The sequence below is a fragment of the Cebus imitator genome, unplaced genomic scaffold (genome assembly GCF_001604975.1).
Source record: "Cebus imitator isolate Cc_AM_T3 unplaced genomic scaffold, Cebus_imitator-1.0 Scaffold191, whole genome shotgun sequence".
Lineage (NCBI taxonomy): Eukaryota > Metazoa > Chordata > Mammalia > Primates > Cebidae > Cebus > Cebus imitator.
The window spans coordinates 3,007,075-3,019,844 of record NW_016107506.1 but is presented as its reverse complement, the minus strand read 5'-3'; the positions used below and the strand labels follow the sequence as shown (position 1 = coordinate 3,019,844).

The 12,770-nt window shown below is 38.0% G+C and overlaps 1 protein-coding gene across 12 annotated transcripts in view; it reads right to left on the bottom strand.

Moving 5' to 3' along the window:
- The window catches only part of UNC80 (unc-80 homolog, NALCN channel complex subunit), a 224,811-nt gene that overhangs the window by 50,968 nt on the left and 161,073 nt on the right, over window positions 1-12,770 (bottom strand). For all 12 annotated transcript variants that reach the window (XM_037745098.1, XM_017546781.2, XM_017546788.2 and 9 more), the window contains 9 exons: window positions 11,946-12,129; window positions 10,119-10,213; window positions 8,995-9,084; window positions 8,291-8,392; window positions 6,323-6,503; window positions 4,640-4,908; window positions 2,689-2,823; window positions 1,037-1,175; window positions 400-496 (listed from right to left, as the gene is read on the bottom strand). In XM_037745098.1, the coding sequence (XP_037601026.1) occupies window positions 400-496; window positions 1,037-1,175; window positions 2,689-2,823; window positions 4,640-4,908; window positions 6,323-6,503; window positions 8,291-8,392; window positions 8,995-9,084; window positions 10,119-10,213; window positions 11,946-12,129 (1,292 nt within the window). The remainder of the gene's footprint in view (window positions 1-399; window positions 497-1,036; window positions 1,176-2,688; window positions 2,824-4,639; window positions 4,909-6,322; window positions 6,504-8,290; window positions 8,393-8,994; window positions 9,085-10,118; window positions 10,214-11,945; window positions 12,130-12,770) is intronic.

Genomic DNA, 12,770 nt, shown 5'->3' with positions numbered 1-12,770 from the left:
GCTAGAGTGCAGTGGTACAATCACAGCTCTCTGCAGCCTTGACATCCTGGGATTAAACAATCTTCCCGCCTCAGCCTCCCAAACAGTTGGGACTATAGGTATGCACCAACACACCTGGCTAATTTTTAATTTTTTAATTTTTTGTAGAGACAGGGTCTGACTATGTTGCCCAGGCTGGCCTCGAACTCCTGGGCTAAAGGAATCCTCTTGCCTCAGCCTTCCAAAGTGCTGGGATTATAGACATGAGCTATCACACCTGGCCTAAATTTAGTTTTTAAAATCTTACTTGTCAGAATGTTACAGACGAATATTAATCAGCATAACCTTCATATTCATTCAATTTTATTTCCTTTGTCATGTTTACTTATAACGAGGCACAGAATAAAGAGCTGCACATACCTTCTGAATGATTCAGGAGCATACGCCACCACAGTGACACAGAGCTTAATGGCCTCACTGATAGAAAATGTCAGATCTTCATTTCCATAGCAGAAATCTAAAGGAACAAAAAGTAAAGGCACACAATCAGAGTGGATTCAGCAGGAGATAAAGAAGAATGTATTACTCCTAATGTTATCATTCAAGTATATACTGTAGCTTTTTATTGTTAGATTTTATTCCTAAACTGTGAAAACTATTAATTTCTTCATCTCAAGGGAATAAAATTCTGTTTTCTAGTTTTGAACAATCAGATATAAAATAAAAGTACTTTTTTGGAGTGTTTAAAAAAGTCTCAGATAATAGACGACATTGAAGGGCATTTAAATTGTCTAAGGTAAAACATGAGGCTCTACCCTTGAGTTATCTCTAGTTCTACACATTCCATGATAATAAAAGACCATTTTGGAGGGTTATTTACTTAGAATTACCCAAGATAACCCAACTTTCTGAAAACTGCAGTACTGGAGCAGTGGTCTACTGAGCATCATTTTAATACAGTTTTCATGGCAGAGAATTCTTTACTTTTAGGGATTTATATATTTATATTTAACAACTGCAATGAGAAAAAGAATGTCAAAGCAAGTTTTGCATTTACCTAATGACTTAAGAGGCTTCTCAGCTTTGACGAGCTCTAAGATGTCTAATATGTCAGTGGTCTCTCCCTCTAGGGACTGCAGCAAGTCAAACAGGCACTGAGCTGACACACCTTTGCTGGGCCCGTTATTGGCAGCATCCTGATAAAGAAAAACAATTTTAGTTTATTGACTCCCACCACAGTACAATTATAGCTTGATAGGAATTCAAGTTTTATAAACACTGTCACCAGAAACAAGTACAATGTCTGTCTGGAATTCAGCTTATATAATTCTGCATCAGCAATGCTGTGGTATGATTTTGGAGTGGTACACCTGACTTTTAAGGAATTTATTAAATTCTAATCTGGAATAAAAGAGGTATTTATAAAAATTCATAAAAATACAGCAATATATGAACTTCCAAAAAGTTCATATCAATGGTTCCCTTAATCTAAGATAGTAGAACTAATGATATTTCTGTAATTGATTGGTTGAATACTACAAATACGTTTGGGGAACATATGCTTATTTTAACTAACAACCCTGGGAATTTCACAGGTCTTCTTTGATAATGTATTTCTACAAGGAGATACCTATAATTTCAAATCTATTTAAAATGGCTTTGAATCATTCGTTGAAATAACAAATCCTTATGAAGTTCTTCTGTACCAGGCACCAGGCTATGTACTGAGGTTATAGAAAACCAAAACCAAAATGCAAATAAAATAACAATATGACAATAACTAAAGCCAAACAAACAAGAAAAGGCAAAAACATGCAAAGATCTTGTTTTCATGAAGATTAAATTCTGTTGGTTGAGTGTGGTAGAAATTCATGTTAATGAAACAAATACATATAACGTGATATGGTGGTACATTCTCTGAAGAAAAAGAAAAACAAAGCAGGGTAGGTGGTAAGCGTGACAAAAAGGAATGAGAATTGGAAAAGTTTCCTTTTACCATTTCCTACTTTCCATCTCTTTTATGAATTGAATATTTAAAAATTGGAGAGTTGGTCTATTTACATGTTAGGATCTGAGATGAAAGCTGAAGAGGAATGTTGAAGAGAATTGTTGAAAGAAAAATTATTTATGGCATGCACGTCCCATTGGTTAAAGAAGAGAGCTGAGAAACTGAATATACAAACTGACAATGACCAGACCACATATAAAAATAAAACTTTAACCCACAACCTGCAGAAACTTGCTCAGGAAACCAACCCATTGTCTGTAATAACCAGCCCAAGAATCCATCCTAAGTCAGGCTTATAGGAAGTCAGACCACTAGCTCCAGTGGTAGCCAAACAATAACCCCTGTAACAATTGACCCAAAGTAACCAGGACTTGCAAAATAACTGAGAGCTTTCCTAATTTTTGTCCCCGCTTCAAACTTAGGACAAACAAGAGAAAGCCCAATATATACCCCAACCCATTGTATAAGATGCCCCGGTACTAGTTAGCTCAGCTGCAGTTCCACCAGTAGCTTTAATTAGGGCATAACTGCAGCATCACTTTTTTTTCACTATACAGTTTTTGCATTCCTCTGCCTGCCTTTGCATCTCTGCCAAAACACAAGTGATGGTAGCCAATTCCCTTGCCACAGTAAGCTCTAATAAATGACTTTTGCTTTTCTCATTTTGTTGGTCTTTTTTTCCCCCCATAGAGCTTACTTACCGGAAATTCCAGGAGAGGGGCCACACTAGCAAACAGCTGGAGCACAAAGGGCTTCCGGTGTAGAATGTAGAACTGGTGACAGGCGAACTCAATGGCTTGACGCAACTGGGGGTTGCTTTCATAGTCGGAGTACACCTAACGAAAAACGCCCAATATTCAAAAAATGCCTTAATAAAGTATCAAAGTTGTATTTGTTTTTAAAACTCATGGTCATAGGAAGGGTGGAGGAAATGGCTAACTTCATAAACTGGTAGAGAAGGAATGTAAAATGGCATAAACTTCCTCCAGATAAATTTAGTAATACACATCAAAATCCTAAAAATCTAAATATACTTTTTTCCCAGAAAGTTTGTGACTAGGAATTTATCTCAAGGAAAGGACTAGACATATGTATAAACTTGCATGTATAAGAATGCCTGCTGCGAGATTGGTTTTAACGGTGGAAAATTTGAAACAACTTATTCATAAATATTGGTTGGTTAAGTGAATTGTAGTACATGCAAACCGTGGAATAAAACTTGAAAATATAATCCTGTGGGGTGTGTGTGTGTGTGTGTGTGTGTGTGTGTGTGTGTGTGTGTGTGAGAAAGAGTGCCAGGATTTGGAAGTATAAACAATGATTACCTGGAAGAAAGGATTTTAAGTGATCCTTATTTTCTCTTTAAGCTTTATCTTTTGAATTTTGTAATGAACATACTTGCTTTTGGTAATCAGTAAAAACAAAAAAGTTACTAAAAAATAGAGAAAACTGCAACTATCTAAACATGGTGGAGTCTTGTGATAGTAACTCTCTCACCCCCATAGGTTGAGCAAACTTCACTTTGTATAACTATGTGCTGGCTGTGTTCATAATTTTTATAAAAACTTCCTTAAAAATAAAGAACTATGATGAACCCCTGGGCCCACCTGATTTTATTCCGTACTCCTAAACATAGTCAGCTATATATTAGACATGAATAAATAAAAATTATTCCCGCTAAATTACCTTCTCCAATCCCATCACACCACATTTACTGTCTATGAAAATCTCTATTCAGTTAGAGGTCAGGGAATCTCTTGGGAGAAACATCAGCTAAACACTTGCCATACATGTGACTCAGAAACAGTGGTTCTCAAACTTTCTAGGACAGCAGTCCCCAACCATTTTGGCACCAGGGACTGGTTTCATGGAAGACAATTACTTCATGGACCAGGGTTGGCAGGTGGGATGGTTTTGAGATGAAACTTTTCCATCTCAGATCATCAGGCATTAGATTCAGGAGCATGCAACCTAGATCCCGCGCATGCACAGTTCACAATAGGGTTCTGGCTCCTATGAGAATCTAGGGGTGGAGGTTCCTTACAGGCCACAAACCAGTATTGGTCCATGGCCTGTAGGGGCCTCATGTTTTAGGGCATCAAAACCACTTGAAGGTCTTGTTAAAAACACAAATTACTGGGAGCTGATCTCTGAGTTTCTGATTCAGTAGACATGAGATGGGCCCCAAGAATGCGCATTTCTTTTTCTTAAAAATTGTGGGGATTCTTTTGTAGAGATGGGGTCTTGGTATTTTGCCCAAGCTAGTCTTGAGCTCCCCACTTCAAGAGACTCTCCCACCTTGGCCTCCCAAAGTGCTGGCATTACAGGTGTGAGCCACCACACGTGGTCAGAATGTATATTTCCAACAAGTTTCCAGTTGATGCTGATGCTGCTGGCCCAGAGACTACACCTTAAGAACCACTGTCCTAAAAGAAATGGGAAAGCATATCCCAATTCTGGGGGCTCTCACGGTAGAAAGGAATATTGTAAACTCTTGCAAATTTATGGGGGTATTTCATTTGTTGCCTTCTGTTGTCATAAAAGAAGATGATAACTCCATCATTAAAGAGTTTCAGTATAGATCTGGTTGAACTGCTAGACATGAGCAGTACTCATGCTAATTTTCTGGTTGGGAGAGGAGGTTCTGGGCACCTGCAGCATGGTGGGGAGGATCCACTGGTAGCCGCTGAGAGAGAAGAGGTGGTTGAAGTGCACCGCAGTATTGATGACGGTGGCAGCGTACTGCCTGAGCAGGGCACTGTCTTCTGGGTGGAGGATCAGAGCCCCATTAAAAACATTGAGGAAAAGCATGATTTCGTCTCCCCATGGAAACTCGCTTGGCATGCCCAGGAACATTTCCTCCAGGAGCTGGATCCACAAGCTTTTCTGAAGAGTGTCGAGGCCAAACAGTTCCTTTCCAGCTGTGAGAACATGAAACAGCAGAGACAGAATTAGCCCCACACCAATCCTGTCAGCATGTGAGGTGATCAAACCCGAGGCACTGCTGTTCTCCGTTTGTTTCAGCTCCAGGATGTGAAGATCTGCTGAAATGCTTTCCAGCACAGTATTACTGGCCTTGATACAGCACTTCCGGTTTCTCTGTAGACTTTCATCATCACCTCTTTAACTAACTGTGGGTAAGACAGGGCAGGCATTAGCAGCATTTTACTGCTAATAAGCTGTTGGTTTGAGAAAAATAAATTATTCCAGATAGAAAATGGCAGGGATGAGACTATTGCTTGATCCTTTAATTAATGGTCAGAGACTAGAGTTCTTTCTAATCCTGCTGAAGCTGAAGCTTTGTTCTTTTTTTTTTTTTTTTTTTTGAGATGGATTCTTGCTCTGTCCCCCAGTCTGGAGTGTAGTGGCGCAATCTCGGCTCACTGCAATCTCCATCTCCTGGGTTCAAGTGATTCTCATGCTTCAGATCCCTGAGTGGCTGAGATTACAGGTGCCTGCCACCATGCCCAGCTAATTTTTTTTTTTTTGTATTTTAAATAGAGACAGGGTTTCACCATGTTGGCCAGGCTAGTCTTGAATGCCTGGCCTCAAGTGATCCACCCACCTGGGCCTCCTAAAGTGCTGGAATTACAGGCGTGAGTCACCTTGCCCCAGCTGTCTGAAGCTTCTGGGTGAGGACAATAAAGCATAGGGATGCTAATTTAAGTAAATTTTCTCAAATTAATAACTGAGTAACAGAATGAGGCTCCAAAGTGGGTCTCTTTCTGTGACTCTGTCTCTTTCTCTCAAATGAGGTATTATTTAGAGTAAAATACACAGATCTTAAATGTAGTTCATTGAATTTTGACAAAAATATGCACTATGCACTCAGGCAAGCAACACTCAATAAATATATAGACAATTTTCATCGCCCTTCTGACCCTTTCCAGGAAATTCATTCCCTCGAAGTCCAGAGGCAGCTGTTCTGATTTCTGTCATCCTACATGAGTTTTGCCTCTTTTTGAACTTCATACAAATACTGGTCTTTGCTTACTCAAGTATTCCCCTACCCTAACAACGCCATCCTACCCACGCTTCAACTGCTGATGATTAGCTTAGAGCAGTGGTTCTCAAACTTTGGGATAGCAGCATCAGCATCACCTGAGAACTTGTTAGAAATGCTAGTTCTTGGCCCCCATCCTGAAACCCGGAGGTGGAGGGTGGGGTCCAGCAATCTGGGTTTCAACAAGTCCTTCAGGGGGTCTCTTGTGCACACTCAGGTCTGAGAACCACTGGTTTTACAGCAGTGTCTGATGATTCAGATGCTCTCCAGTTAAGGACAAAACAAGGGCATTAGAAAAAGCCCCAGAGAGGCCATGCTTCTTTGTTTGATACCTTGAGGATCACTGAAGAGTGAAAATTCAGCATCAATAGCACTTCGAGGGAATGAGGGCAGGCGGAGGAGGTCTTCTTGAAGCATGGAGACGTGGGACTGTTTGTGGGCTGTGGGTATCTTCTGGGTTAGGGAGATGAGAAACAACACCCGCCCTACTTCCTCCAGCTTCCGAGTGAACACCTGGGGAAACAGAAGCAGGAGGAGACAAAAAGCAAAATTAGAAACTCCAGAATTATAGAGTGAAGAAACTGAAGGAAAATCTTTAATGGCAAACTGGGTTGATAAAGTGGGAAAAGTGAAATGAGAGAGAAATGTTTTTTTTCCCTTTACCACAAGAAAGAGCAAACAACACTTAATTGCCTCTCACTTCCTTCTGCCTACTTTAGAGAAGGAAATGTTCCTTATGGAGTTTTAGGCTGGAGATGTGCATAATGCAAGCATTGTCAAGAACAGTTCAGTATTAAATAGAGCCCATTTGTTTGGATGCCATACTATAGAAGACCTTCACTAACAAGGAGCCAGTCAGTCCATTCCAGTTGCTTCCACCATTGCCACCAATGCCTCACGCTCTTTCCTGGGAGTTTCGGGTTTGTCTTTAAAAAGCAAAAAGACTGAAGTGAGATTCAGGGAAAACCTATCTTGGGATAGAAACTCATAGGTCCTTGATTGGTGCCCTGAGTGTAGATGGAATACACATGGGGCTTTTGGTTCTTAGGACCTTTTCTCTTGATGATTAGGAAGTTTATATGCAGTGAGTAGCTACTGAGGAAACTTCTGGGCCAGACTCATAAGGCCTCCATGTTATAATCTCCCCAAGGAACTTAGAAGTCTTAAAGCTCTAACTTGAAGTTTCAGAGCAAGAGCTCCATTTGATGGCATTCTTTGAGAACATATTCTTAAACATGAACACACACACTCTCTCTCTCTCTCTCTCTCTCAGGAAGCACCATTATTGATTAGGGTTTTAATTGTCTTATCCCAAAATCATAGGCTGGGATAAATTGCGGAGAACTGTTTCAGAAATTTTTGGTATTTAAGATCTAACAGTTTTGCCCAACATCTCACACCTTGCAACACGTTCGCTATTTTCTTTCTTTTAAATACAATGTAGGCAGTTAATGGTAGCTATATTTTTAATTACTTAAGTGGTCTAATTCTATGTGATTCTCACTCTTTTCATATATTTTTGGATAGTCTGATGCCAAATTATTATCCTTGATATGTACAGAAAATTGAAATGATCAAGTATCCTGAAACTCTTTAGAAATTTTATTTTAAAAAATGAATGTAATAAATAGGTAATATTAAAATTGTATCTTTTTAGAATTGTGTACTAAAGCTATATTTTGCATGCAGAATAGTGACTTTCCTTAAGCTTGAAGTCTGATTGGAGATTAGATATGAATTTTCTTCTGCTCTTCAAACTTAAACCTAAATACAGCTGCTAGACTATATCTTCCTGTTTTAAGAGAAATTAATAACATGCCCAAGGTCAGATTCCTGGTCAGAGGCAGAGCTGGGACAAAGTCCAATTCCTTGAACTTTAGTTTAACACTTTTTTAAAGGCATACTAGAGTGACCTCTTTTACTTTGTAGCCTGCTAGTATAAACCACTGGGATAACTTAAACAGCTACATTATGGGTGTTTCCAATCCGATTTTACAGAAACGTGAAATGAAAATTTACATTTAGAAAATAATTGGTACATAAATTAGAAGATTTCTATTGTTTATACTCAATAATCCATCATTACTCCAAATGAGCATGTCTTGATACTTTTATGCAATGATCCAATTTATAAATCTTAACACACTATTTTTGGGAACAATTTATTGAGTAAGGACCAGCTCCTCTCTCCAGAGAGGCTCATAATGGAATCATAGAATCTCAAAGTTGGCAACATATTAACAGATATCTACTTTAACAACATGACAAAACCGTGGAATAAAACTGATATGGTCAGACACCTGTTTCTGAATGAGCTCTTGTCCCTTCTCTGGATGCATATGTACAAGGTTCAGCTGGGGAGATACTGACCTCCGGAAAGGATAGATATCTCGAACATAGGTCTGTGTGGATTATACAAAAGATAAAAAAAAAAAAGAGTTTAAAAGATTAAACATTTATTCTCATTTTGTCTTTACCCAAAAGTCTAAGCACTAGGATGCTATGTCGGGAAAAACGCAGCTAAAAGCGATTTACTAAACAATACTCTGGAAGATCACCGTAAAGTGATGTCAGTGGGCATCCTGAGGCCCCTTCTGCTCATTGGATCAGGTCACCATGGTCATGCTTGATATGGTAGAAAAGAGATACAGAACAGCATTCAGCTTCCAAATAGACACACAAGGGTATTATATGGGCAATGTAATTTTTCACTGAGATGTAATAATGATCAATAACTAAGTGTCTTATCTGGCTTATCTCATTTAACTATTACAACTGCTCTAGCATGGATACCATTATCATTACCTTCATTTTACACACAAGAAAACTGAAGGGTAGCAAGTCGCCAGTTGAAAGCCCCATTGACAGTAAGATGGTGTGACCCAGGTGGCCATACTGTTATTATCCTCTAAACAGTGATGCCTCCCTGACTGTGAGCCACCTTCAGGAAGGCATGATGAGCGTTTGGCATAACTCAATGGGGGTGTCATTACTGGTGTCTCACCTTATTGTAGTGGATAAGGTTCCATCGTTTATCCATAAGAAAGTAATGTGTTGACTGGGATTCTGGGATATTAAAAAACTCCAGACACTCCTAGAACAATAGCAACAAATTTTAATAAATGTTTATCAAGAAGATATTATGAGCTAGGTAGTAAGTTGACAGATACAAATTTTGAAAAACAAGGTAAACTCTTGCAAGGATTTTACATATATTGATATCTTATATAAATTATATACATTACATATGTGTGTGTTTATATGTGTATATATATGTGTGTGTGTACATATACACACACACATATATATACATACACATACATGACTGCATATATACACAAACAGAGTTATCCAAAGAATGGTATGATAAAGACTGATAATGTGATATAAACGGTCTGCTCTCATAGTGCCCAAAGATGTACAATTATAGTTCAGACTTAGTGATGGACTATGGAGGAACAGTGGCACCTACTGGTCTCAGCATCAGGAAGAAAGCATGTTTAGAGAAATATTTAGGAATAATATAAACTACCATGCACTGTTTACATTATATAATGTATACTAGGTGTAGATAACTTGTATAACCTGAACTAGTATCTCAGTCCTGTTGAAAATGAAACTGAGACTAGAGAAGTCCTGTCACTTGATTTAGGTCACACTGGTTGTGGTGAAGGCAGCGTTTGAATATACTTTGTTTGCCTTCCTGCTATCCTACCTTTCATCGTGAGTATAAAAATGGAGTAGTTGTTGAAGTTGGGTCTTAGCAATTCTCTGGAGATGTTTGAGTGAAGCCAAAAGGAGGAATAATCACTCTTTCTACTGAAATAAGATGCACAAGTTTGGAAAAGTTTTTTTTCCAGAGGTCTCTTCTACTTACATTTGGGCCCAGAACTATGTTCCTGAAAATTCGATTATTTAAAGTTTCTCGAATAAAGTCAGTAGAAGTGGGGAAAATAATGGAAAGAAAAATCATAAGAAAATAATAGTGGAGCAGATTTTAGAAGAGTAAAGAAATTCATCCATCCATTTAAAGACAGAAAAATGCCATTTTATTCTAAAATGGATCTTCAGTGAGGTGACCATAAGCATTGTTCCTAAAAAATTGTTTCTGTTAAAAGTCATTCCTACCTTCAATAGGGCTTCAAATTGAGTGTCTTCATGGACTGGTAACTGGGTTGGAATATCACACTCATTCTGTCCATGAACTACCAAGGTTTTAGTACCTACAAAAGATAAAAATAATAATAAACTGATTTTACTATGGGAAAATTTGTATTTAAAAGCATAAAACATTAAAATATTATCAATAAACTGATGTTTTTACTGTTAATTGCAATTCTTAATTCATGGTTACATATATATTTTCTTTTATTTATTTTTAAACTGGAAGTTTAAGTTTAATACATATATATTTTAAATATATTCACTTATTAAAAATGATAGGTACCATGTATGGAGTTCTAATACTTTTTGTACATTTTTATTTTTAGTAGGGATGGGATTTTGCCACGTTGCCCAGGCTGGCCTCTTTCTCCTGACCTCAAGCAATCCACCTGCTTCAGCCTCCCAAAATGCTGGGATTTCAGGTTGAGCCACTGCACCTGCTAAATTCCCAATACTTCTACCTGTCTTTTATGTGCATAATTGTATTTAAATCTCACAGCAACCACATGATATGGGTAATATGCTTTTTATCTTACAAATGAGGAAAAAGAAAAATGGAATAACTTACTCAAAGAGACACATTTATTTAGTGGAAGAGTTAGAATTCAAACCTCAAGCATAGCAACAAGTATTACATTCCTATTTTCTAGATGAGGTGACCAGGCAATAAAGGTTAAGAAAATAAAAACAGAAATATTAGCAAAACCAAAATGAGTACCTGAAATGTAGCTTAAAGCCACATTTTCTGTATTCTTCTTGGCTGATTGAGGTAATATTTATTCTACTTCATTCAGTAATTACAAATCTTTGTGAACATTATGATATGCCTTGATTTTTAGTGAGTTGTTTTTAAGTATGTTAAAAAACAATAGGAGTTTCTTTGCTATAATAAAAACTGATCACTTTTTTTGGATAATCTACAGAACATATACATACACAATTACCATTTATTGAATGCTTATCATAAGCCAGGTATGGCAGCAAGTATTTCACATATCTCAACTCATTTATTCCTCACAATTGGGAAGTACGAATTATATCCCTATTTTACACATGAGGAAAGAAAGAATTGATAAATGATGTACTCCTTCACAGTTAATACTAGTTATATGACTAATAAACGACAGTGCTATGATTTAAATGCAGGCTTCTTTGCTGCGAGAACCTGTGTTCTCATCTCTACTTAATTCTGTCTTTCTCTTTTATTTCAATACATGCATTATGTCGAATTTTCTTAGTCACTGCACAAGGATAAAGAATTGTCAAAATCTTTGTCTTAAGGCAAAACAAGCTATTTGAAGTGAAAAAGGAACCGTATCTTGAGTTTACATCACGCTTCATGTTCTTTTGTAATTCTCCTTCTTCCTGCTCTTCCCTTTTCCAATTTTTCATAAAGCCCTCTCTCATGGAGTTTACAAAGGACTGGAGTCCATGCCATGCAAACAATATTATTCTCCTTCCACTGCCAAAAATTCACTCAAAAAAGCTTTCAGTTCAGCTGGCTCTCTGCGATAGACTTAAATAAATCTTCAACCTTGGCAGCCCTTCAAGGACTGATTCATGCAGATCTCAGTTCTGATGTCTCCCTTTCAGCTGGCAACTATTGACTTTTTAAAGGGTCTATTGTATTTCTTCTGATTATATTAAACAAAAATTCTTTGAAGCACCCAATACTGGGGGTTAAGAACTCTGAACGTTTTCTCATGAATGAAAGAGCCTCTTAGTCTTTCAAAGGGCTATTTATAATTTTTTTTTTTATAGTTGCGTTACCCAAAAGTGGTAGTGGCTTACCTGGCATTGAAGCGGTCACCAGGAGCTTCACCTCGCACTGTTCCTTCTTCATTGTCTGCTTGAGATCTTTGAAGAAGAGGCCCTCCACGTAACCTACCACTTCCCACAGGAATGTCAGGGTGGCTGAAATGGCATCCATCCCCCACTCACAGGGGGTCCGCACAAAGTACATGATTAATCCTACCTAGAAGTCAGGACAAGAAGAGTTCACAAAGCCACAGTAATACTGTGCTCACATTCTCATTTCCTTAGCTTTTCTTGTTTTAAACTCGATCTCCTTCTGTGCCTTCATATTCTCCGTTCAAATGCTTCTCTAACACTTTCAATGTTACCAGGAGAGGGCATAACTGGAAAACTGACCACACAGGCTGCTGTACATTTTTATATATCACTAAAATGGCAAATTCTTAAGAAAAAAAGCAGATCATCCCCCCCACCCCCACCAGGCATCATGTCACTTGGTAGCTAGGTACTTAGGGCATCCAAAATTCATCTGTATATGAAGTTTGCCCATGCACTATTTGCAGCTTAAATTCTGTCTCTCAGACCTAAGAGCACTCTGCTTGGCTAAGTCAGTGAACTTCAAAATTTTTGTTTGTTTGTCTTTTTATTTTAAATTCAGGGATATACATGCAGGTTTGTTACATGGGTAAATGTGTGTCATGGGGTTTGTTGTGCATATTATTACATCAGCCGTGTTGTTTGTGTGTCTCCTAATGTAATTTTGAAAAGCCGTGTGCTCTTTTGCACATTTTAAAGTTGACAACTAAAATGCCTCATTTGAAGTATATTTTTTTGTTAATCGGAGGTAGAATATGTTCAGCA